Source organism: Scyliorhinus canicula, chromosome 4, assembly GCF_902713615.1.
Source record: "Scyliorhinus canicula chromosome 4, sScyCan1.1, whole genome shotgun sequence".
In the NCBI taxonomy this organism is placed as follows: domain Eukaryota; kingdom Metazoa; phylum Chordata; class Chondrichthyes; order Carcharhiniformes; family Scyliorhinidae; genus Scyliorhinus; species Scyliorhinus canicula.
The window spans coordinates 146,646,345-146,673,320 of NC_052149.1; the positions used below are offsets into that span (position 1 = coordinate 146,646,345).

The 26,976-nt window shown below is 47.6% G+C and overlaps 1 protein-coding gene across 4 annotated transcripts in view; it reads right to left on the bottom strand.

Moving 5' to 3' along the window:
- LOC119965066 (dihydropyrimidinase-related protein 3-like) overlaps window positions 1-26,976 on the bottom strand; it is a 241,227-nt gene that overhangs the window by 39,979 nt on the left and 174,272 nt on the right. For all 4 annotated transcript variants that reach the window (XM_038795321.1, XM_038795319.1, XM_038795318.1 and 1 more), the window contains exon 12: window positions 5,480-5,659. In XM_038795321.1, the coding sequence (XP_038651249.1) occupies window positions 5,480-5,659 (180 nt within the window). The remainder of the gene's footprint in view (window positions 1-5,479; window positions 5,660-26,976) is intronic.

Genomic DNA, 26,976 nt, shown 5'->3' on the forward strand with positions numbered 1-26,976 from the left:
GCATTCCTAAAGACCTTTCATCAAAAAAAAGCTTGCAATTTCAATTTTAAGATAATAATCTTTATTGTCACAAGTCGGCTCACATTAATATGCAATGAATTTACTGTGAAAAGTCCCTAGTCGCCACACTCTGGTGCCTGTTCGGGTACACTGAGGGAGAAATCAGAATGTCCAATTCGCTTAACAACTACGTCTTTCGGGACTTGTGGGAGGAAACCGGAGCACCCGGAGGAAACCCACACAGACACAGGGAGTATGTGCAAACTCCACACAGACAGTGACCCAAGCTGAGAATCGAAACTGGGACCCTGGCGCTGTGAAGCAACAGTGCTATCCACTGTGCTACCGTGTCGCCTATTAACAATTGGCAGCATCAATTGTCATTTGTGAATCAATCAGTCCTCCATGTTGAACACCACTTGGAAGAAGCACTGAAGGTGGCAAGGGCCACAATTTACCCTGCGTGAGGGACTTCAATGTCTGTCACCAACAGTGGCTAAGTATCACCACGACTGACCGAGCTGGGTGAAGGGCTGAAGCAGCTGCTGGACTGGGTCTGTTTCGGGTGGTGAGGTAGCGAACAGGAGAGAAAAACATACTTGACCTCATCTTCACCAATCTACCAGTCGCAGATGCATCTGTCCATGACAGTATCAGTAGGAATGAACATGGTACAGTCCCTGTGGTGATGACGTGCCATCTACACATTCAGGATACGTCCATCATTTTGGGTGGCACAACCAGCATGTTAAATGGGATAGATTTCAAAAAAATATCTAGCAACTATAAACTGGGTATCCGTGAGGTGCTGTGGGCCATTGGCAGCAGGAGATTTCTACTCAGTCATAATCTGTGACCCCCAAGGCCCAGTATATCCCCCACTCTACCATTACATCAATTCAAGGTAAACAACCCTGGTTCAAAGACTGCAGGAGGATCATGGATACAAGTCTTCAGCAATTTGATTAATTCACTCCACATGGCATCAAGAAGTGGCTGAAGGCACTGAATAATGCAAAGGCTATGGGCCCTGACAATATTCCAGCCATAGTACTGAAGACTTGTGCTCCAGCATTAGCCACGTCCCTAGTCAAACTGTTCCAGTGCAGATACAACACTGGTATCTACCTGGCAATGTGGAAAATTGCTGAACTATGTTCTGTCCACAAGAAGCAGGACAAATCCAACCGTCCAATTAGCACCACATCGTGCTCTTGACCATCACTAAAATGATGGAAGTGGTCATCAACAGCGTCATGAAGCGGCACTTACTTAACAATAACCTGCTCACTGATGCTCAGTTTGGTTTCCACCAGGGTCACTCTGCCCCTGAGCTCATTACAGCCTTGGTTCAAACATGGACAAAAGAGCTGATTTGAAAAGGTGAGATGAGGGTGACTACCATTGACATGACATCAAGGCATCATTTGAACACGTGTGTCATCTTGGAGCCCTCGCAAAACAGGAGTCAATGGGACTCAGGTCAAAATCTCCTCACTGGTTGAAGTCATTCCCAGCACAAAGGAAAATGGATGTGGTTGTTGCAGGTCATCTCCGAGTGACCCATCTTCAGCTGTTTCATCAATGGCCTTCCCTCCATCGTAAGGGCAGAACTGGGGACATTCACAGATGATTTCACAATGTTCAGTACCATTCGTGACTCTTCAGATACTGAAGCAGTCCATATCCAAATGTAGAATGACCAGGATAATATCTACGCTTGGGTTGATAAATGCAAGTAACACACAAGTGCCAGGCAATGATCAACTCCAATAAAGAGAATTGAACCTTGACATTTAATGGCATTATCATCGCTGAATCCCCTAATATCAACATCATTTTTTAAGAGCATTTATGGGATGTAGGCGCTGCAGGTTAGGCCAGAATTTATTACCATCCTTAGTTGCCATTCAGAAGGTGGCGGTGAAGTGCCTTCTTTAACTGCTGCAGCCCCTAAGGTGTAGGTACACCCACTGTGCAGTTACGGAGGGCATTCCAGGATTTTGACCCAGCCACAGTGAAGGAATGGCAATATATTTCCAAGTTGGGATGGTGAGTGACTTGGAGGGGAACCTACAGGTGTTGGGGTTCCCAGGTATCTGCTGCTCTTGTCCTTCTAGATGGTAGCGGTCGTGGGTTTGGAAGGTGCTGCCTAAAGAACTTTGGCGAGTTCCTGTAGTGCACCTTGTGGATGGAACACTTGGCTGCCACTGTTCATCGGTGGTGGAAGCGATAGCAATCAAGTGGGCTGCTTTGTCCTGGATGGTGTTGAACCTGAGTGTTGTTGCAGCTGCACTCATCCAGGCAAGTGGAGAATATTCCATCATACTCCTGCTTTGTGCCTTATAGATGGTGGACAGGCTTTAGTGGGTCAGGAGGTGAGTTACTCGCCATAGGATTCCTCGCCTTTGACCTACTCTGGTTGCCACATTATTAATATGGTTGGTCCAGTTCAGTTTCTGATCCTGGGAGTTACCTTTGACCAGAAACTGAAGTGGACCAGCCACATACACATATACTGTGGTTACAATGGGTGCTGTCCCAATTTCTGCCCCTGTCTTAACCTAGCACAAATACAACGATCCAACACCAGAAACCAACCTGCTATCTCCTTTTGCCTCCACTAGAGATGCAGAGTCGGTTCTCAGAATAAATCATATAACTGGAAAACTGTCCATCAAAATCAATTAATGATAATTAGGAGTCAATTTGAAAAGCCTAGTTTACTTGCAGAAATCAGAAAAGCAGAAGATAGAGGACTGGGTATGCTTTTACAGGTATTTCAGAATTTACGAGTGTCATGTAAATTCTCAGAGGGCAATAGTAGTGTGGTCACCACTGGAGGAACTACACTTCATAGGATCACAGAATCCCTAAAGTGCATAATGAGGCCGTTCGGCCCATTGAGTCTGCACAGACCCTCCAAAACTGTATTCCCCCTGATCCATTCCTCTGTCCACCCCACCTTATTTACGCAGATAACCTGTACATCTCTGCACACGAAGGGGCAATTTAGCATGGCCAACCCACCGAACCTACACATCTTTGGACCATGGAAGGAAACCGGTGCACCTGGATAAAACCCACACAGACACTGAGATAACGTGCAAACTCCACACAGACAGTCACCCGAGGCCAGAATTGAACGCAGGTCCCTGGCGTTGTGAGGCAGCAGTGCTAACCACTGTGCCACAAATACACTTCAATATTGAGCATTAAACTTCTTGTGTCATTTACTGAGGACATCATCCAATTTATTCCTAATATTGCCACGACCAGCAGTTCACACTCAATGCCAGTCAACTCTAAGTCATTCCAGATACACACAGATCTGGAAAGATAAGAGCTGCCTCTGTCCTGTGGGGTCGCTCCACAGATCAAGCGGAAGCAATGTGCCAACTTCATACCCTGATCCTTACTTAAATCCCAGTAACAACATCTAACAATCGCTTATTGTCACAAGTGGGCTTCAGTGAAGTTACTGTGAAAAGCCCCTAGTCGTCACATTCCAGTGCCTGTTCGGGGAGGCCGGTACAGGAATTGAACCCGCGCTTCTGCCTTGTTCTGCATTACAAGCCAACTGTTTAGCCCACTGTGCTAAACCAGCCTCAGTAATCTTGCATATAATCTTGCAATTATATAGCACCTTTCATTTAGTTAAATCATTCTCTCAGGCTGCACAGGAGGCTAACAGACAAAAGCTGATGTTTTGTCATATGATGAGGTTTTTAAGATTGTAGCCATCTGAATTAGCGACCTGCAAAGGACCAACCCAGGACTCAAACAGACACAGAGCTTGTGTGTATTTGCAACCCAGATAGCTAGACCTGATCGAAACCCCCGCTTGTTTGCATTCTAATGGCCCATTTCCCCAGAACACCCTCAAAGTTGCCACCCAGGTTGATAGGGTTGTTCAGATGTATGGTGTGTTGGCTTTCATTAACAGCGGGGTTGAGTTTAAGAGCCATGAGGTTTTCCTGCAGCTTTATAAAACCCTGGTTAGACCACACTTGGAATAATGTGTCCAGTTCTGGTCACCTCATTATAGGAAGGATGTGGATGCTTTGGAGAGGGTGCAGAGGAGATTTACCAGAATGCTGCCTGGGCTGGAGGGCATGTCTTATGAAGAAAGATTGAGGAGGCTAAAGATTTTCTCACTAGAGCAAAGAAGGAAGAGAGGTGTATTGATAAAGGTGTACAAGGTGATGGGAGGCATGGATAGAGTGGATAGCCAGAGAGTTTTCCCAGGGCGGAAATGGCTGTCACAAGGGGACATAATTTTAAGGTGATTGGAGGAAAATATAGGGGAAATGTGAGGGGTAGGTTCTTTACACAGAGAGTGGTGGGTGTGTGGAATGCACTGCCAACAGAGGTGGTGGAGTCAGAGTCATGAGGGATATTTAAGCGACTCTTAGACAGGCACATGGACAGCAGTAAATTCATGGTTAGGTTGATCTTTGATTAGGATAAATGGTCGGCACAACATCGTGGGCTGAAGGGCCTGTGCTGTACTGTTCTATGTAATAGGACTGCACTCAAGAAACCGATACAGCTACAGACTGATCGGCACCACTCCCTTTACTCAAAGAGCCCAACCGCCAAGGTCAATGACCGCTAAGGACCCGCTCAGCCACCAAGGCACCTGCCCCTTTATTGGCTGAAATCGAATGCAGTGATCGAAGCCTGTCGAATTATTGGGTCCAATATTAAGGACCGCCCCAAAGAGTGCAAAACTCAGAAGGATAAAAAGGGACACAGCCATGTGTTCAGTCTCTTTTGGACCTGGCCTGTGCCAGCCTCACTTGAATTCAGCCTGTGCCACCCCAACTGCAGCACAACAACCAGACAGCCAAGTTCAAGACCAACGATCGCTACCTGATGGATGAGCCCAGCAGAGACAGAGCCAATTCTTCAAACCAGCCACGTGATCAAGATAAAGGCCTTATCCACTTGTCCAGTGCCGGTCGCCTGAAGTTAAGTATAGGTTATTGTAGTTGATAGGTGTAGTTTAACTTGTAGTATATTGTGCTTGCATGTCGAAGTAACCCTTGTGTGTAAATAAACCACCTTTGGACTTGAACTGATTAACTGGTTGTGTGGTCATTTGACCGAAATACGGGAAAGCCTTGTGTTTCAGGAAGAGAAACAGAAACACCCACAGTATTGGCGACTCTGTTGGGACATAACATCATATCATAAAAAGAGCCTCGGTATCATATTGACGACTCTAAAGAGCAACATTATTATAGTACTCCATTAAATTGGCAACATGATCAGTGACTAAAAGCTTGGTAAAAGAGTTTGGTTTGAAGGAGAGGCAGAGAGAGATGGGGAGTTTTAGGAGGGGGGGGGGGATGGGGAAGACCAGGCCCTCGTGTCTCTCCAGCTGAAGGCATAGCTGCCAATTGTGGACTGAAGGAAATTGTAGAAATACTCAAACCCTATGGATCCTGGACCATTCGCACAGTCGGTTCCTTACCTGTTTCCGTGCCTTGATGCGCTTGTGGACATAGTCTGAAAACGGCTTGCAGGGAATAAAACGGCCATTTCCTGGAATAACGTGCAAGTTTCCATCTTCGAACACAATCTTCCCCTGACTAATGATGACTACAGGAGCCCCACACAAATCCATCCCTTCAAAGATGTTGTATTCGGCAGCCTGAGGCACAAATGCAAAAATTAAAAGGAAATTATTAACAATGGCACACATTCATATCGAGCCTTTCAGAGCTAAATGGAAAATTCAGATCAAAAGTGCTAAGCATTTGGTTCAACATTCTCATTAAAGTCAAGACAACCGACTGGACCACCATTAAGGTCGTGGGGCTTACCACTCACCAGAAACCAAACTTGAGCATTGTATAAATAGTATAGTTGCAAGCGCAAGTCGGAGGCTGAGAATTCTGTGGCAAGTAACTCACCTCCTGACTCCCCAAAGCCTGTCCACCATCTACAAGGCACAAGTCAGGAGTATGACGGAATTCTCTCCACTTACCTGGATGAATGCAGCTTGCAAGAACACTCAAAAAGTTTGATACCATCTAGAACCAAGCAGTGGCTTGATCCATATCCCATTCATCACCATAAACATTCACTCTATTCACCACTGACGCACAGTAGCTTTAGTGTGTACCATCTACAAGGTGCACTGCAGGAGCTGACCATGTCTCCTTCAAAAGCACCTTTCAAACCCACAACCTCCCACAACTAGAAGGAAAAGGGCAGCAGGTACATGGAAGCAACATGACCTGAAAGTTCCCCTGAAAGCCAACTCCTGACTTCACTGTCATTGGGTCAAAATCCTGGAACTCCCTTCCTAAGGGAGCACTTACACTACATGAAATGCAGTGGTTCAAGATGGCATCTCATATAATTTATAGTGCAGAAGGAGGCCATTCGGCCCATTGAGTCTGCATTCTAAACTCCTCACAAAAGTCAAACATCTTACCTGTATCTATTCTGTCTATTCCTTTCAGCATTTTGTAGGTTTCAATAAGATCACCAGTCATTCTTCGAAACTCTAGAGAATACAGTCTCAGTTTATCGAATCTCTCTTGGAATGAGCACCCCACCCAGTGAAAGAATTAATAAACGACTCGTGTAATGTGGTCCTGACCCATGAAATTCAGGTGGTTTTGAGGGACTAATACCTCACCCTGCATATTCTTTATAAAATATAGATCTCCTCATGGCAATTTATACAATTCAAAATACTGGAAAAAGACATTTTAAAATGACTGAAACTACGTCTATCTGTGACCCTCAAACAAAATGAACTACCTGGTAGTATCAGGGAGACTCATATCTCGTTACCTCTGAAGTGATACTAACAACCCCTGTGAGAAAACTATACAAAGGCCAACTTCATTATTATTATTATTATGAGATGCAATAAAGATTCACCAGACTTGTTTTGGAATGGTTGGACTGTCTTATGAAGAGAGATTCGATAAACTGGGACTGTATTCTCTAGAGTTTCGAAGAATGACTGGTGATCCTATTGAAACCTACAAAATGCTGAAAGGAATAGACAGAATAGATACAGGTAAGATGTTTGACTTTTGTGAGGAGTTTAGAACAAGGGGGTCCAATTTCAAATGAAAGGGGATGCCACTTAGGACCGGGATGAGGAGAAACGTATTACATAGAATGGTTGTGAATCTTTGGGATTCTCTATCCCTGTGGGCTGTGGAAGATCAGTCATTATGTATGTTCACAGCAGAGATTTATAGATTTCTAAATGCCAAAAACATAAAGGGTTATGGAGATAATGGATGTAAAAGACATTGGAGTATCTGATCAACTATGCTCATATTAAATAGTGGAGCAGGCTCGATGGGTTGAATGGCCTACTCCTGTTCCTATGTTCCTATTTCCTAGCCCTGCTAGGACAAAGGACCCTGCAAGCATAGTTTAAAGTCTTAATGGTTGGAACATTTAACTATCTTGGGGACTTAAGACAAGGGATACACATACATTGTGAAAGACAAGGTGGGAGCCCTGGACCTCTGGCTTGTGTAACCAGCGATATTGCCTTGCTGTACTGCAAAATATCACTCTGTCTTTTTTCCACCCTCCAAGCAGCGTCACAGGAAAGGAGCTCTGCCCAGGTCGAAAACTTGGCCCCATCTACACAGTTTTTTGCTAGAACATCTGTATCATCGCCTACGTAACTGATTAATATCTGCGTGCTTAACTCACCGTGTAAAATTAATTATACAGCACTGGCTTTCAGCCTGTTGACCTGCATGAAGAAATTCCTCAATGGATTTTGATTCTGGGCTCATGTGAAGCAATAGTTATTTTCTCTGTGGTCCCTGCACTGTAAATGTTTATTTTCTCAATCCCTCTATTATGGCTTAAATGCAATGGAGGCAATGTCGTGACCCTCCTACCACAATTTGAACATGTGAAAATAAACTAACCCTTTGAGTTCACTTTATCTCCAGTTTGCTGTGGGGTTATTAATAGAAATTGGATCACACCAAAACTGAAGGTTTGGGACATACGTCAATACGAACTTATAAAGGGGGAAACAAATCAAAAACATCTATGTGTTTCCGAGCAGAAGGCGAGAGTGGGAATTAGTGCTGCTTAAATTAACCCCTTTCCTGCCTGTAACAAGATGGACATGGTGCCCAATTTAATTTCATCTGCATTGCTTTCACTGTGGCTAGCAATAGAGTCATAACAACCAACGTTGTACTAAGGTGGCATGGTAGCACAGTGGTTAGCACTGTTGCTTCACAACGCCAGAGTCCCAGGTTTGATTGCCGCTTGGGTCACTGTTTGTGTGGAGTCTGCACATTCTCCCTGTATCTGCGTCGATTTCCTCCGGGTGCTCTGGTTTCCTCCCAGAAGTCCAGAAAGATGTATTTGTTAGGTGAATTGGACATTCTGAATTCTCCCTCTGTGTACCCGAACAGACCCAGGGTGTGGTGACGAGGGGATTTCCACAGTAACTTCTTTGAAGTGTTAATGTAAGCCTACTTGTGACAATAATAAAGATTATTATGGTACGGGAGAGGGCCAATCGGAATTTTTGCTCCTTATCATTATCCTCTGGGAAAATGTTGACACAAGGGCAGGATTGGACACTGGAAACGGGGACTGTCATGCCACCATATGGGCCCATGCTCATACCCAGGCTTGTCGTTAGAGTGACAGAGATTGGGAAGGGCAGCTGTGGAGCTGTGCCCCAGCAAGAGTCTGAAACTCGAGGGAAGAAAAACCATTGTTTCTCCCTAAGACGAGGGAAATAGGTTCAGAACCAATAATGTTAGCGCACTGGGCTAAACAGCTGGCTTTTAAAGCAGACCAAGGCAGGCCAGCAGTATGGGTCAATTCACGTACCAGCCTCCCCGAATAGGCGCCGGAATGTGGCGACTAGGGGCTTTTCACAGTAATGTCATTGAAGCCTACTCGTGACAATAAGTGATTTTCATTTCATTTAATTTTCAACAGAGAGCATGTGTGCCGGAATTATGAAAGGAAAACAGAAAATGCTCCAAAAACAGGACAGTACTCAAGAACGACATGTTGGGTGAAACCTTCATTAGAATGAGTTCTGTTTTTAATTTCAAGCCAGCAGTCTAACTGGCACAGATTAATTAGCCTCAGCAATGCTTTTAAGACAAAAAGAAAACACTCTTTACTAGGCAATAAACCAGAGACTGAAAGTAGTTGTAGGTTCAAAGCTGCCCCCTGCAGCTGGCCAAACACAAATGGTTAAGCAGTTTAAACAATAATGGGGCACCTCAGCTTTGAGATTTCCCAGCCACATAGCTGATTAGTTACTACGCTCGGGACTGCAGATGAATCTAGAATGTTTGATATCCATTTTGTTTTTCTAAACACAGAACTGTTGGCTTTGATTCCGGGCAAGCAATGAATCAATGTCGTGACAGGCTCAAACTGCGAGCTGGGCAGAGAGGAGCAGTCAGCCGCAAATTTAGATTCAGTCAGGTTCCCTGGTGTCATGTCCACCATTGCAACACTGCAAGTTGTGTGCTCAAGTCTCAGCAGGGACATTAGGCTGCAAATAGAGTTGGAGCTCTTCGTTCTGGCTACCCAGCGAGGCTAAGCACTCCAGTCTTGGCCCCAGTCACGGCCCCAGTCACGAGTAATGGGAAAGGTGAAGGGGAGGGAGGGAAACAGACATGATAGGTGCACCTCTTGGTAGCCAACCAGGTCCAGCACGACGAGTGTTAGTGAAATCTTCTGAGGCCACCCAAGCTAGACTCATCCAAGGGGGATGGGAGGGGTGGTGGGGGATTTTGTGAAAAAGAAAACAGAACTTAATTTAACTATCAAGCTCCTTTCAGGAACTGTACGCCAGGGTTACTGTTAATCACTTTTAAGAAAAAGAGTTAACCAATTAAACAAAACAATGGCCAGAATTCTCCAGCCGTTCACTGGCTGCTGGATTCTCTGGTCCCCCCCCGCCGGCAGTGCACCCCCTCCTGTGGGTTTGCCGGTGGCATGGGGTTGCTTCAGTGGAAATTCCCATTGGCTGTGGCGGGAGCAGAGAATACCGCCGCCGGCAAACAACACGCCACTTCCCGCTGTCGGGAAACACGCGGCTGGGAGGCCGGAGAATCCCGCCTAATATTTCCTGTCGATAGTTATGTCCTTCCTGCATTTTCACCTTTGCATTCATTTTAGGGCAGCTATCAGGTTGGGAGAGTAGGTAACTGGAAGAATAGAGGGCATCCAACAGTATTGCTTCTAATACAGAAGCATCTGCTGCTGACACGAGGGATGTAAAGGTGTAAAGAAACGCAATAGAGTACTGACAGCCTGGTAAGACACCTCACCCCATTCTCCACTCCATTGGTGGGAATGGAATGGATTAAACGGTGGGTTGCAAAACAGACGGGCTGGCCTGTCCACCGATGCAAGTGTTGCGCCAGTGTTGTCGAACTTCACCCTCAAGATGCCCAAAATAAAGATTTCTTTCTTCCCAGAACAAGCACTTCATGCTCTGCCAAGCGTAGCTACAATATGTCAAAACAAAGCAGGAGTGCATATTTAGACTGCTGTGCGCACTTGTTTCAGAAAGCTGGTTTGAGGCAAACAGCTTCGGAAGGAAATAGCAATGATAAATGGTTAATGGAAAACGTAACACTAAGTAATGACAGGCACCAGTAAAGGTTCTGTTTCCAGGAGTGTGTTTTGGATCAGGTTTTTTGTTGTACTTGTTATTTGATGAGATGAGGACATTGGGTGCGATTTAATGGCCACGCTGCATCCAAAAAGCAGCTCGTTGCGGCGCAGCCTGGCCGATAGAAGCCGTGCACCCCACTCCCAGGATCTACGCAGCTCGCAACGCCTCGCAAGATCTAAGCGATCTCGCGAGACGTTGCGATGTGAATCCCGCCCATGTGGATGGGATCACTTTTTTTTTAGCAAATCTGCATATTGAAGCAAAACAGCTAATCTCACTCTAACGTGCAGATGCTGAGTTACCTGATCAATCTCCCTCGCCTCGGAGAACTCGGGCGAGTGTCATTCAGTACTGCTCCCCAAAAACGGGTACCAGACGTGGGGGTCTCTGAGGGGATTGTAGACCTCCAGGTGCATGCTCTTTGGGCAGGGTGATACCCTGGTAACGCTGGTGCCACCTGGGCACCCTGGCACTGCTAGCCTGGCACCATAGCAGTGCCGCCTGGATGCCAGCCTGGCACTGCCAGATAGCTGAGACACTGCCAGGGTTCCAGATTGGGGTGGATGTAGGGGGTCATGCAGGGGAGGGAGGGGTAGGGGACGATGGGGCTTGTGCCAGTTGGTCGGGGCTCGTTTTGGGGGCCTCGGAGATTGGGCGGTACTTAAAAATGGGGTCCCGATCTCTCGCTACACTGAGGGGTTCCAGCAAGGAGAGCTCCTCAGTGTAAAAAATGGGGCGATGTGCGGCCTTGGCCGTGTGTTCCCCATTGAGGCTCCTTTTCAAATGCGAGTCACGTTTTATAGCCTTATGTTTCATGGCGCTGTGAGCTTCGGGAAACAAACGGCTAAAAGTGCTCGCTAAGGGACTTTGTTTTAATTTAGTTAAATCATGCCCACTGCATCATCTTTATCATGATGGCATCACAGTGTATCACATTGACAAAATGCATCAATGTGTGAGGTATTTGTGATCAAATAAAAAACATTGCTAAATATTCACATTGAGATTTTAAACTCTGTTTTAAAAAGAAAATAGGGACTCGGGTCAGCATTAAGGCCTTATGAATTGTCATGTACCTGAACCTGACCCATGAAGCAGGCTGCAGGACCAGAACAGGAATTGGTCCACTATCTGCCATTAGGATAGTGTGGGTGAGCTGTGGGCACAATTCACAGTTGCTAGAGGCAGCTCGCCAACCCCAACCCCATTGGGGAAACAACAAGCTTGGTGCTCGGATGCTGATTTGAGTGCCCCAGGTGAGTCCAGGGCTTGGGGGGGGGGGGGGGGGGGTATTGACGATCGTCAGGGGAGGAGGGGAGCTGTCATGAGGGGAGGCATCAGGAGGTGGTGAGTAATAGCCGGTGGTAGATTTAAGGTAGAGCTGTGCACGTCTTTTTGCTCTAAGCTCAGCAATGAGGCAAGTATTAAAGCTCGCCTGTTGGGTGCCGACTTACAGCGGTTCTTTTAAGAATGGTTGATTTGGCTTCTGAATTTTGACAAAATTTGAGCATAGTGTGCACGACAAACCCCGTGGTCACTCGCAGTCCAATTTGGTAAAGGGGCTCGAATAGCTGTTAGGCACCCTGATTTGCATGTAGAACAGCTGCTGGGCAACCCAGCTGAGTTGGAGGCAGGCTTACCTCTTGACTTTCCAACTGGGTAAGCGGAAGGGGTTGGGTAGGTGGGTGAGGCCACCACCACTGTGTAAAATTCCAGCATTGGCCTTCTTGGTTAATCACTGAGCTCAGCCATCAGAAAAGCCTTGAACCACTCTCAAGACTTAAATAGAGTTGTTAAAATAAACTCTCCCCTTCCCCAGTACAATAAAAAAAAACGTTGGGATTTAAAAGTTCAGAAAATGCAAGGAAACAATATAAAAACATTAGTGGGATCCCCCTGGAGAGGGCTGTAAAAATAATATTACAAATTAAGGATCATTTCCATCAGATTAATCGATCATGCTCTCACAGATGCTAATGGCCTTCCTCTGTGCATCCAGCATTTTTTTATACGAGCTTTCACATGGTATCTGCCAAGTGAAAAAATTGCATCAAAGAAGAAATGAATGTTTCGTTTGGTAAATGTGCGAAGTTTAGTTATGCAGACCAGATTCAGACTTTGGGGTCTCGTGGATTGGCCGAGTGCAACTGAGGTGCTAGCTCCATGAGCTGGAGGTGGGATGAGGGGCACTCCAATGTTCCAAACTCCTGATTACTTCCCAGGCACCCATGCTGTGAAAACCAGGCGGGAGGTAAGATATGCCTCGACTGACGATGCTGCACAGATTCCAACATTCACTGGCAACGCTCACGCAAAGGACATCCACCTGGGAAATTAATCAACCATCTGTGAAAGTCAACCTCAGGAAACGTCTGCTTCAGAAAAGGGACCTGGGGCACAGATTCATCTTTCCCTATCCCTCCAGTGAACATGTTGCCACCCTGGGATGAAGTGACTGCCTCAACAATAGCGAAAAACTTGGCTATTTTTTTTTAAATGTTGCACTCCAGAGCCTTTCAGCGTTTCCCGAGCATGGAAGCACTTGTTAACTGGGTCAGGCTTTGTACTGTTGCCTCCCCGACAGCTTCTTGGAAAAATGGCTAGGTTCTGGACGCTGTGATTTATGCATCTGGCTGAAAGGGGGATGAAAAAATGAATTTAGTGTCTCAGCACAGCTGGTGAGATAGATAAGTGGAATTGAAAACTGCAATGGAAGAGGGGATGGGGGAGATAATAAAGCAAATTTAAAAAAAAAAAATCACAGGAATGCGCCTGGCTTTGGCTTTCCACTCATAAAATGGAATTGTCGCCTGTTGCCAGTTAACAGCAAGCTCTGCCCGTTGTGCTTTGCAGGGTCTCAAAACTTGCACTGACCATATTTGTTCCAATCATGTCCCCTCTCACAGCAGCAAGACTTGTTGCCTGGCAACCACTGGTTTCATCTCAGTATCACGGTATCAAGGCGCCAGGCATGAGAGTAATTTTTTATGTGAATCAACTGAGAAAGAAGCAGCGTCAGTGTGTTTTAAAGAAAACGGAAAAGTTAGCAAGTGAGTTGAGTGTGTTGAGAAGATGGGAGGGGTGGGGAAAATTGATATATTTCCACTGTTGACTCAGCTGGCACCAGAATGTCAGGTAGGAATGGAAAAGGCGGCTGGTTTCCACAGGTGGAGCTGAAACACTGTCACGAGACTCCAGTCATAGCTGATGAATCACCAATGTTCTAATGAACGAAAGTGCAGTTGGCAAAGAGGGCATTAGCCAAGAATTGATTCCCTGCGCCAACGGCATTCTGTCTCAAAGAAATATGCTGCACAAAACAAGATGTGTGTAATCTCCAAACAGTCGGATGGGTTGGAATTGAGCCACTGGTTCCTTTACCAAATCATAATTAAAGGGGTATTCCTTTCAAGACAAGACACTCCAAATGATGGGGAGATGGCGGCGTAGTGGTAACACTGGTGGGTATTGAAATAAATTAATAAACCTTAAAAGTAAAGTTCCTCACAGTAATGGTGAGCATGAAACTTTCATTGAAGGACATTTGCCATCCTTTCCTGGTCTGGCCTACGTGTGACTCTAGGCCCACATCAATGCGGTGTAACTACCCTCTGAAATGCAAGCCACTCAGTTCAAGGGCAATTAGAGGTAACAATTAGGTGGGCAACGAATGCTGACCATGCCAGCGATGCCCAACTCCCATGGAAGAATAAAGAAATACGTATCATCTCCCTCCTTCTATTACATCTCTGCTCAAATAAAGGAAAGCTACATTCCATCGAATCGTTCCACATTCCCGTAACATAATAAACATACATTCCCATTGATGTTTCTCAAGACACTCGCTATTCCTTTGATGAACTAACCATTGGAGGCTGTTCAGGAGGAGGCACTTATTTTAACGATATTACTTGAGCTCTGCTTCAGTAACATCGTAAAAATGGCTGTTGCCCTTAGCTTCTTGCATAAATCTTGTATAAATCATGCCGAGGAGTTCTATTTGATGGATCATGCCCATCTGGCTGGGATTGAACAAAGAGTCATCCAGACTCGAAACGTTAACTCTATTCTCTCTCCACAGATGTTGTCAGACCTGCGGAGATTGTCCAGCATTTTCTGTTTTTGAGCCAATAGGTTAGTGACTTTGGAACCAGACTGAGTTTCATGGCAGTTCAAGGTGTGTTGTCATGAATTTTATGGCACAACTAGTTTTGGGAGAATAGGGCGCAATTTAATGTAAATTACATAGAGTCCTGGGCGGGATTCTGTGATCCTGAAGCTAAGTGTTGACACCATCGGAAACGCCGTTGTGTTTCTCGATGGCGGCAACATGGCCTCAGGATCAGCAATTCTGGCCCCTACATAGGGCCAGCACGGCACTGGAGCGGTTCACGCTGCTCCAGCTGCTGATCCCAGCATCAACCAGGCGCTGCAGGGTCCGCGCATAGACCTCACAAGGGCAGGGCACTCCCAGGCCCGATTCCCAGCATGGAAAAGATGCAATCCAGATTCTGCCAACATGGCACACTGGCAGTGCGACTTAGGCACCCTTGCATTGCCAGGGCATCACTCAGATGGCACTGCCAGGGTGCCAGGCTGGCAGTGCAAGTGTCTAGTTGCATTGGGGGTGCCAGGGTACCACCCTGCCCAGAGACCGACCACCCAGGGGCCCCCAATCACCTGGGAGACCCCACAAATGCCAGTATGCCTGGTCCATGTTGGTGGAGACCAGTGCTAAATGGGCTCGCTCAGGGTCTCCGAGGCATGAGCGTTAGATCCCTGGCCTTGGGTAACTCTGGCCCGAACATATTCAAGTGAGCCTGACTGCACACTTGAATATGCAAACCTGCATCCCGCCCATCGTGGGCAGGATCCAGATTGCAACGCCTCATAGATCTTGCGAGGCGCAATGAGGCCACCTCGCCGCATCCCATGTTGGCCGCAACGAGGCCGGCAGATCGCTGCCTAAATGTTTTACTTGGTGTTACAAAGTGAGGCCGGGATTCTCCCCCAACCGGCGGGCGGGCCGTACAGACCCCAAAGAGTGGCGTGAACCACTCCAGCGTCGGGCCGCCCGGAAGTTGCAGCATCCTCCGCACTTCAGGGGGCTAGGCCAGCGCTGGAGCGGTTGGTGCTGCGCCAACCGGCGCTGAAGGGGCTCCGCCAGCTGGCGTGAGTTGGCCCATGCGCGGGAGCGCCAGCATGTTCTGCCGCATGTGCAGAATAGCAGGAGTGATCCCTGCGCATGCGGTTTCTTCTCCGCGCTGGCCATGGTGGAGCTTTACAGAGGCCGGCGCGGAGGGAACGATTCCCCCCACGGCAAAGGCCGCCTGCAGATCGGTGGGTCCCGCCCCATATCTTTCCTATTCAGCACCTTCCCCCCTCTCCCCCCATCCTGCCATCTGCAGGACTCCTGCCATTCCACCATCAGTACTTCAAGTGAGTCCTATCATATTCTCAGGATGTGGAGATGCCAGAGTTGGACTGGGGTGAGCACAGTAAGAAGTCTTACAACACCAGGTTAATGTCCAACAGGTTTGTTTCAAGCACTAGCTTTCGGAGCACTGCTCCTTCCTCAGGTGAATGAAGAGGAATGTTCCAGAAACATTTATACTGACAAAGGCAAAGATGCAAGACAATGCTTAGAATGCGAGCATTTGCAGGTGATTAAGACTCAGATCCTGAGATAGGGGTAACCCCAGGTTAAAGAGGTGTGAATTGTCTCAAGCCAGGACAGTTGGTAGGATTTCCCAAGCCCAGGACAGATGGTGGGGGGTGAATGTAATGCAACACTCATGTGTGCAGAACTTGGCTATACGTTTCTGCTCAGCAATTCTGCGTTGTTGCGCGTCCTGAAGGCGGCCTTGGAGAACGCTTACCCGGAGATCAGAGGCTGAATGCCCTTGACTGCTGAAGTGTTCCCCGACTGGAAGTGAACATTCCTGCCTGGTGATTGTCGCGCGATGCCCATTCATTCGTTGTCGCAGAGTCTGCATGGTCTATCCAATGTACCACGCTTCGGGACATCCTTTCCTGCAGCGTATGAGGTAGGCAACTTTGGTCGCACGAGTATGTACCCCGTACCTGGTGGGTGGTGTTCTCACGTGTAATGGTGGTATCCACGTCGATGATCTGGCACGTCTTGCAGAGATTGCCATGGCAGGGTTGCGTGGTGCCGTGGTCGCTGTTCTGAAGGCTGGGTAGTTTGCTGCAAACAATGGTTTGTTTGAGGTTGCGCGGTTGTTTGAAGGCAAGTAGTGGCCGTGTGGGGATGACCTTGGCAAGATGTTCATCTTCATCGATGATGTGTTCAAGGCTGCGAAGAAGATGTCGTAGTTTCTCCGTTCCAGGAAAGTACTGGATGACGAAGGGTACTCTGTCGGTTGTGGCCCGTGTTTGTCTTCTGCTCTGAAAGCTAGTGTTTGAAACAAACCTGTTGGACTTTAACATGGTGTTGTAAGACTTCTTACTATATTCTCAGGGGGAAAAGAATACATGTTTGGCAGCAAATTATTCCCAGACTGAGGTCTGCTGGGATTCAGTGACTGAAGCAGGTGCATAGAGCTTTCTTTCATCCCAATGAACAGATCGTTACCAGGGACAGAACAATGCCTCCTGACAATCAGGGGGTATTGATCTGTGTCTAATGAACTCACTCGCCAACAGATGTTGCTTCAGTTCATTGTTTGAGGTGAAATACTGCTGCACGGTGACAGAGTGGGAAAACAAGGCTGGCATGATAAGTTGCACCTCACGCCAATGAGTTAGAATGCTGCTCAATCAATCATGTGGCTAAGTGGCTAACTGCATACAGTTCAGAAGAGCTCTAAGTAGATTGGTTCAGTTGGTCCTGCCGAGCACAAGAGCAGCTACAAAGATGGCGGCCATGTAATATTGAAAATATCAAATTTGTGCAGTGCGGAGCAGGGTGTTCCTCTGAGGATTTGTCTGCGGAAAAGCTTTACTGAAATCTACCCTCCATGGATGCATGCAGTCTCTCTGCAATCAGCTCATGCATGTCCAAGTGCTCAGTTACTTTGTCTCTGAGGCTAGATTTATATCCCTGAAGAAGATCTAACTGAGCACTGCCCAAGGGTTGAACCTGGGACTTATTATTTTTCTTAACTGTATTGCTCAATGTCATTGCATGATTCAATATCCATTGAGCCATCATGGGATACATACCTCAACTCATCACAGCAATGAGCAGCTGAGCTGGTCAGATCAGAGATTTGATCCTCAATCTGCGTTGAGTTACATCACCACAGACGTGACAGTGATACGAGCGTGATATTTCAACTCATCAGTTTAGGGGATGGTTTAGCTCACTGGGCTAAATCGCTGGCTTTTAAAGCAGACCAAGCAGGCCAGCAGCACGGTTTGATTCCCGTACCAGCCTCCCCGGACAGACACCGGATTGTGGCGACTAGGGGATTTTCACAGTAACTTCATTGAAGCCTACTCGTGACAATAAAGCGATTTTCATTTTCAAATTTTCATTTCATCTGTGACAGATAGGAGAGAAGGGCCAGGGCGCCTTCCTGATCACTATGCTGGTTTTTGGGCCCACCCAGCCCCACATGGTGAAAGTCATTTGGTGTGCTAATGTGAAACTGTATGCCCAGCAAAGAGCTAATGGGCGCGATTCTTCGGCCTTGTTGCACTCTTGCCCGAGCGTAACGAGACCGCTGAAGAGCGGGAGAGACCAAAAATGAGATCCGCAACACCAGGCGGCAGTTTGTGATGCAACCGGCCCGCTCCCATAGGCAAAGCTGGGATCTCGCCGTACCATGGCGAGAAGCCAATTATCACCACTTCAGCTCCATTTCCATACAATTAACGGGAGTGACTCAAGGTCGAACGGCCTCCCATCATTCAGCAGCCTCCCCAGCAAGTGGGCATGGTGGTGCCGATAAGTACTCCTTTGAAAAACATAAACCAGGCGGAAGGGCTTCTGTGGAGAGCCGAGGAGGTGGGGGGGGGGGGGGGGGGGGGGGGGGGATGTCTGGAGAGACGGGAAAGGGTCTGGGGGTTAGCCTGCATTGCGGAACAAAGTGACAGAGACAGCATCATGGTTTTGTAAAAAGGTGTTTAATATGTAGTACGAATCCCACTCTTGATGGTGCCGTTCCCCCCCCCCCCAACCCCCCCCCCCCCCCACCTCCCCAAGCCCCCCCCCCCCCCCCCCCCCCCCCCACCCCCCACCCCCCTGGTGCCCGCAGTGATCCTCAACATGAATTGCCTTCCTAGCCCACTATGTCTTGGTGTTTCCCCAGGATGCACATCAGACGTAGAGGCAGCCAGCTGCCTACCGCGTCCCGCAGCCTTCAATGCTCCTGGCGGGCATCCTCTGGGGCCGGCGGTCCCCCGCTCACTTGCCGGCGGCACATGCACAGCCATGCTGCCCCGTCCCGTTTGCTGACTGCTAAACGGGACCTCATCAGACAGGTGGAACTTGGGGAGCTGTTGGCCACTGTCACAACTCGATGGGATGGGTCCGGCTTGGCACCCAGTGCCCCCTCTTCCAGATCGGTGCCTTGGGGTTCACCTTGTGATAGAGGGGCAGCTGGTTCGAGCCACGGCTGCCCCATAATCATCTGGCTCTGCCAGCCCTGGGGGCTCCCCATGGTCTGCACCATATTGTCAATGCCGTTAGTGACTGGGCCATGCTCTGCAGCGCCTTGGCAATGCCCACCTGAGAGCGGGACATGTCCTGCAGAACCTCATCAAGATCAACCTGGTACTTGGTGACACCCCTCAGCGAGTCGGACATTCTGCCGAGACCCTCGGCCATGGTCATGAACGACTGCACAACGCCTTCACCTTCACTCATAGTGCATAAGTCGTGCACCAGATTCTCCACTGCGGTCGCCACCCTAGCAGTGTTGGCCTCAGTGCCAAGCATTGCCGACGACATCTCCTGCACCCCTAGCCTCTGAGACTCCTCCAAGTCGCTATGGATCTACTGAAGTGATGCTGCAAATGTCCAGGTTGGGCCCTATCATCTTCGTCAGCTCCAGGTAACTCTGTTCCACAGGCTCAACATCAAGCTGGGACCCAGTTGGGTCCTGGGATCCAGCAGCCCTCTGACTACTGTCTCGCCTGGCAGTTCCTGCCTCCACCTAATGTGCACTATCTGTTGTGTAGTGCTCACTAGATTGTGCCCCAAAAGTGTGTCTACTAACATGTCCAACCAAGGTGTGTGTATCTGCGATGGTGGAGGATGGGAATGACAGCTGTGCTGCGACCACGGTTGCATCTTCCGGGCTCTCCTCAGAGGTGTCCTCCTCGGAGTCAGGAGAGGGAGCTGCCCGGAATGGGCTGGTGCCGTCAGCTGGTGGACCTGCGGGAGAATAGTCATGGGGTCAGTGGGAGGGATGGGTCAGTCAGTAAGGCAATAACTGCTCACGTTTGACAGTCCTCCAGGTGGAGCCCAATGATCCATCACCTCTGTGGCATCCGCCAGCCTCCGCATGGCTGACCGATCTGTCCTCGGCCACCACGGTCACCTCCAGGGCCCGTTCCTCAAAAGAGTTGAGGATTGTTAAGTCCAGCTCCCCTCTGCCAGTCTGGGCCCTCTCCCAATGTTTATGGGGAGCTCTTCCCGAGGAGACTCAGAAAGGGCATCGTTAGCCACATGTGTGGTTTACAGTGGTGGGAGAGGGGGTGTGAAAGAGGGTTGCATGTGCTGTTGTGGGGGTGGGATGCTCCCTTTGGGGGAGGGGGGGCATGGTGTCTACTCACTTGTGCTGCCCAGTGTTGGACATTGACCTTCCTGCACTGAGCCAATCCTCTTGGTCATACTCCCCGAGCTTACAGCTGCCGCCACCTCATCCCAGGCAGCATTGGCTGCCTTTTGGCTCACGTCCAGTACCCTCGGGGATACAAGACACTCCTCCTGGCATCCACTGCGCCTGGGAGCCTCCCCAGGTCAGCATCTCCAAATCTTAGGGCCAGTCTCCTGGGAGCCATTGTTGCGAGCTGGCTGGGGTTGGCTGAGCAAGTGCAGCTTATGTGCTGCTCGATCCTGTTAGTGAGGGGGTGGCAAGCTGGCCTGCCTTCATTTGTGGTGAGAAGCCCATGAAACCTCGTTAAGTGGACCAATTAACGTTGAATTGCATTGCCGGCCTCGCTGGCCATGCTCCGGGAAGCTCATGGCATTTCCCGCTCGCTAGAACGCTTAGAAATGTTTCCAGCGAACTGTGCCCAATGGGTTCTCTTCTCCGGCGGTGCACCGTTTACTGGCAGCGGGAGTCTGTGCTCCTGCCACACCACACAGCTGGGAAAATCACAAGCTGGGGACGCTGCTGGGGAGATCAGAGAGTCCCGCCGCCCGCAAACAGCTGGAGAATGCCGGCCAATGTCTTCAACATATAGAATGGGAATGGCCTGACAGGGAGGAGGAGGGGAAAAGACATTGGAAATAATCATTAAAGCACAATCCCTGGTCAGGCTTGATCAAAGGTAATTTTGTGTGAAGTGACATGCGGTGCGGGGGGAGAGCGGCAGAAGATATAGGTACCACACCCAGATCCGGGAAGCTCATGTACTAGAAACGGGGATTTTTCCGAATTTTGGGTCCTGCAGTGGGAGGGAACTTCTTTCACTGAATGTCTCTTATTGAGTAGCGTTTAGGTAATTTAACATGTTTTACTCCCTCCCTCTGATTGGCGTACCGCGTTTTCTCCTGTTTTTCAATTGCACTGAAATACAACAGCATGTTCATGCCAATGTTGGAAGTCTGAAATAAAATAGGCTTTCCAACATTCTTCTATTTTTATTTCTTATTAAAATGCATGTTTTCTCAAAGTCATCAATTCTGCTGAAGGTTACACCTGAAACACCATCACTGGATTTACTCCGTGAACAGATGCTGACTGATCTGTGTACTTCAAAAAAAGGTCACTCTAGGTTTTGGGTCCTTCTGGATTTTAGGACCCTGTTTAAAGGGTCCATATTAATGGAAGACACAGGAGATGTTGGACAATAACTGCCAAAGTACAATGTGAAAAATTATTTCACAACTCTCATGGTAGAATTATGAAAGAGATAAAGAACCTGAAAAAGGCTGCACACCAGTTTAGCAAGGGGAGTCAACAGGAATGTTGGTAGTTACACTAAATATTTAGGTATCACGTTTAACAATGAAGCTCAAAGCACAGGACAATCTGCGTAAACTGTGCACAGAAACCCGCTCCTACGGGCTCATGACTTTATCTTGTATATACAAAAGCAAAAAAATAACTGTAGTTGAAAAATGGCTCCATTCCAGGATAACAAAATGGAGTTGAAGTGTCTTTTGATTGAGTGTTATTTGAAGGAGGTCAGGGTTTGCTGATTACAGTCACTCAGACCTCAGCAGTAGTTGGCAGCACTTCAGAGAGACACAGGTTTGCATTTAAAATGAATTAGAAATGCCATCTTTCTTTTGCTGGCCTGATTTAACACAGAATGTCTTTTTTAAAAGATCGAACAGCAATGTGAATCCAAGGTCCCGTCTGCCTCTCAGGCGGATGTAAAAGCTCCCATGGCACTAACTCAAAGAAAATCAGGTGAGTTCTCCCCGGTGCCTTGGCCTCAGCACACATCACTGAAACAGGCTGTCTGACTGTTGTTTGTGGGAATGTGCTGCTCAGTTTCCTATGTTATAACAACACTGGCACTCAAGTTCTTCTTCTTAAGAAGCGCCTTGGGATGTCCTTGGATTGTGAAAGGTGCTATGCAAATGCAAATCCTTTCTTTCCTTCCAATTGGTGCCCGAGTATTGCGCTCCAATGAGCAAATGCATAACAGCATCCACGCTGAAAATGTTTGTGCACAAGGTGGCAGGGCAGGTTACCAAAGCAGTTAGTAAATATTGTGCAATTCTGAGTTCTATAAATCAAGTACAAACACCGAGTGGAAGCTATGCGAAACCCACATAAAACATTAGGTTAGCCTCAGCTGGAGTACTGTGCCCATTCTCGGCACCGTACTTTGAAAGAGAATGAGTACTGAAGAGATTCATTGGAATGGTTTCAGGGGTGAGGGGTTTCAGTTACATGGGGCTGTTTTCCTGACAGCCTGGAAATCTGAAAGAAGATTTGACAGAGGTTTCACAAAGGGTTTTAAAAGAGTAAATAATGAGAAATTTATCCCAATGGCTGAAGGCTCAATAACAGAGGACAAAGGGGAACTTTAAAATAACCATGTGTACTTACATACACCAGGAAAATTAAATGTTTAGAATTTGGAATGTGTTGCCCGATAGGCTGATTGTTCCAGATTCAGTAGGAACTTTCAAAAGGGAATTGGATAAATACTTGAAGAAAATTGGAGGGATTCAAAGTCAGAACAGGAAAGTGGCACTAACTATGAAAGAAATAGCATAGACTCACTGGGATGAATGGCATCCTATATTCCAAGATGATTGCATGCTTCTATCTGAACCAAGCAGAAATTCTGGCTTCAAATTGGCCTCAGGACACCAGGCACAAGAGTAACAGGTTTCCAGCAGTCTTTTACTCGTGCAGAAGGTTTCATTCCACACAGTTTTAAGGGGTCATCACCTGTAAGTGATGATCCCTCAATGAGGAGACCCTGGCGGGACAAAGGCAGGTGAAACAAGTACGAGTCAACCTTATGGACCCAGGAGCAGGACTATGGGCGGAACAGTAGCTCAGTGGTTAGCACTGTTGTTTCACAGCGCAGGGACCCGGGTTCGATTCCCAGCTATCGTCACAGTCTGTGCGGAGTCTGCACGTTCTCCCCGTGTCTCCATGGGTTTCCCCTGGGTGCTCCGGTTTCTTCCCACAAGTCCCGAAAGATGTGCTTGTTAGGTTAATCGAACATTCTGAATTCTCCCTCAGTGTACCTAAACAGGTGCCGTGGTATGGCGAGTAGGGGACTGTCACAGCAACTTCATTGCAGTGTTAATGTAGACCTAATTATGAAACTAATAAAAATTATCATAAACCTCAGAAGTACAGTGGGGTCATGTTAAGCCTTGGAAATACAAGCCATTGGAATCAATATTCTTGCACGGGAACCAAGAATGATGGGCCTATTTCGAGGAACCAAATGAACCTCAATAGCATTTATCAAGTGACTTGCTGCATTGTGTTGAATTTGACTTGGGTTTGATTGCTGTTAGTCACTTTGATCAGTTTAAGTTAGAAGTTAGTCCTATTTGGCAATGAACAATTGAACAGTGATGCTGAGAATCATCAACACATGACAGCCTATTGTAAAATATTTGGTCAGTCATAGTTTCTTCAGGCTAGCTGACAAATGCTCACCATCCATCTCCAATCTCCCATTCTTCTGCCAGATTCCCGAAGTGTGCCCATTTTTTTCCAAAAACCCAACTCTGAATTACTCCGATCATTAAAGCACAGCATTCCCTCATTACTACACAGAAGTGGCATCCAAGATTGAATTTGCACGAAAGACGCTGCGGCGGGATTTGAACCCATAACCTTCTGCTTCAGAATGTGCGACTAACTGAGCTGACACCAAGGGCTGAATTTCACACTCCCCCGCTGGCGTATTTGAACACAGTTGGGGGAAGCGGGTGGCCTTCTCACCGCCGACTCAGCTGCCCAAGATCTGTGTGAAATTTTATGGGGGGGGGGGCTGGGGAAAGCATTGGGTAGCTCTCCCATCCTTGGGGCTATTGAGGTCCTCAAGGAGCGAACTGATGGACTCTTAAGGATCTCACCCTGCCATAGCTTTGGGGAGGGGGGTGGAGGCACCCCACCCCCCTTCCCCCCCGCCCACAGGTCCCCTGTGCTCACTGAAATTGCTCCACCCAAAGTCATTCTCCCCCCCCCCCCCCCACTTTGAATCCTTCATTACTTTTGAACCCGGCCCCCTACACCCCTCGCCGAGACCCCAGATTTACCTCGGATTCTTGGTGTGATGACACTGCCTGTAGTCCCAGCAATGGCCACCGGTCCCGAATGGTCACCCATTGCCAGACAGCTCTCCAAGATGGGACTTCCTCTGGAGATCAGGGCAGAAGTCTCAGCATCAAGTCAGTAACGCTGTTCCCAGCATTAAATTGCTGCAGGGCAGCTGTCAGGATTGTGGATAGGCTCCCCCTCCAACCCACCTCCCCTCATCAACCTTTTAGTCGGTGGAGGGATGGCAAGACCACCAAGGATTCACACTCGAGTAGTAGCTACATGTCTGTGATACCGGTGGGGGCCGGCACCCCAGAAACAACCGCGTGGTCAGTCAGTATTTTTTGAGACAAAGGAGAGAGGGGTAGTGCTCCCTCGAACAATCACACAGCAATCAGTAATGCGCGGTGCAAGGAGCAAACAAAACGCATACAAGTAACCTTTCTTTTAAGATATACCTATGCACGGTCATACATCAATCTTAAAAGGATTACACAGTGCAATAAGCAGGTCACACTCAGCAAAGGAACAATTAGGAGACACGGTGAGGGGAATGGTAACAATAAAAAAGAATATTGACAGAAGCCGGTTGAGGTTTTTCTTGGATGATTTGAGATGGCAGCAACTTGTAATGACAAAGACCATTTAACTAACAATTTATTTCCATGAAGGTGCTCGACAGATATGTAGAACCCATCAAATAGCAGCAAAAGGTCAGCACAGCCATTCAGAAGGCAGCCCCATGTCTGCTTTGAAGCAATATAGAATGCTATGCCAGCTCTTCCATTTATCGGAAACCTTGTGCTTCCTGTTTATTTGACCAGTGCCTGTTAAAATTTTCGTTGCGAGATTTCAAATTGCGAAGAAGTTTAAAATGAAGAGTCTCACTTGGACTGCATGTTCACATTCAACCAGCAAAGTGTTGAAACAAAACTGCAACCCAGCGAGCACGAAACGCGGCTAAAAACTAGCCGCTTTGAAAGATCACTTAACTATGAATTGAAGAAAATTTATGAACTTCTTTGTTTCTTCCCGCAAAATGACAGATGGCGGTATTTCCTGTCAGGGTGGGCACCGGTTCAAGTATATTAAATGTAGATTTGATTTGATCATTCTTGAGGAGACTGGTTGGGCCAAATTCCGGTTCTGAAATTGCCGTGTTTACACAGACAGGCACAAAACTCCCTGAAGTCAAGTCTCTAATTGGCATTTCATGTCAGATACACGTCATTTGATATAGAGAGACACGTAACCCTAGACGAGACACAAACACACACACACACACATACAGTGCGAGATTTGGGATATAATAGATGCTGCTGCAGCCACTAGTGCAGGTTTTCAGACTGCAAAGCAATTGAATTTGCACTTTTATTCCCATGATTGTGAAATGCTGGCATTTTTAAAACATTTCTCTACTTTACAGTCAAGTTGGCAATCTTTCAGCCAATACACAATCCCTGAACTCTCCTCCCTAACCACTTTATCTTGCTACCCATCATCTTGCCTTAGAAAGCCTGCTTAACCTTGACCTCAGTGTCTCTCTCTCTCTCTCTCTCGCTCTCCGAACCTCCAGGTCTTTCCGTTTGGTACATATCGCTTTGCAGAGCTTGGAGACTTGGCTACATGAGACCTGCTACTGAAATGTTTGTACTGATGTAAATTGCCTAATTCTCAAATGGCTGCTTCCAGATCGATCATGTTTTAAAGGGACACTGGCATTCATATATTTCCATTTACTTACAGACGTGTTAAAAAGCAACATTTGGCACTGGTTGACAAAAATGGAGCACATTTCTCCTTTCCTGACAAAAAGAAGGGTTTGTGGGAACATTGTCTCGAAAGACCACACTCCTTTACAAAGAGTACAACAGAAGGAACACACAGCTGGAATGCCCCAGGGTTCACCACAGATGGGCCTCACCCAAGGCAGGGCAAAACAGAAAGTTTGTTGGAAAGAGAGAAACAAAATAATCACCAGGGTCAGGTGACTACGACCCACTAATGAAGTGCTAGGCTGAGCAGTGGTGGAGGGTCCAAGCTACAGGAAACACGAGAGTCAGCAACAGCTCATCACTTGTGTTGGGGGAAAGAGGGCAAGATTAATCACTGAATTTTAGTCTCGAGAGCTACGGAGCTCAACAGGCAGGTCGAACAAACACTTTGTAGTTGCCTGGAAATAAACAACAGAGGACCGCACCAGCACTATTCCACACCCCCCTCCTCAAAGCGGCAAATATCTCCCTTTAATTTCAAGTCACCTTCCAATAAATTCTATCTTAAGCCTCTGGCCCCTTTCTCCCTACAAAATGGTAGGCAGCTGAAAGCTCACTGATCTTTGGAAGTGAGGGATGGGTGAGGGGTTAAACCGAGCAGGAGAGAAATAAAAACAGGCCTGTCATTTAGTGCTGACAAATGGCCAGGATT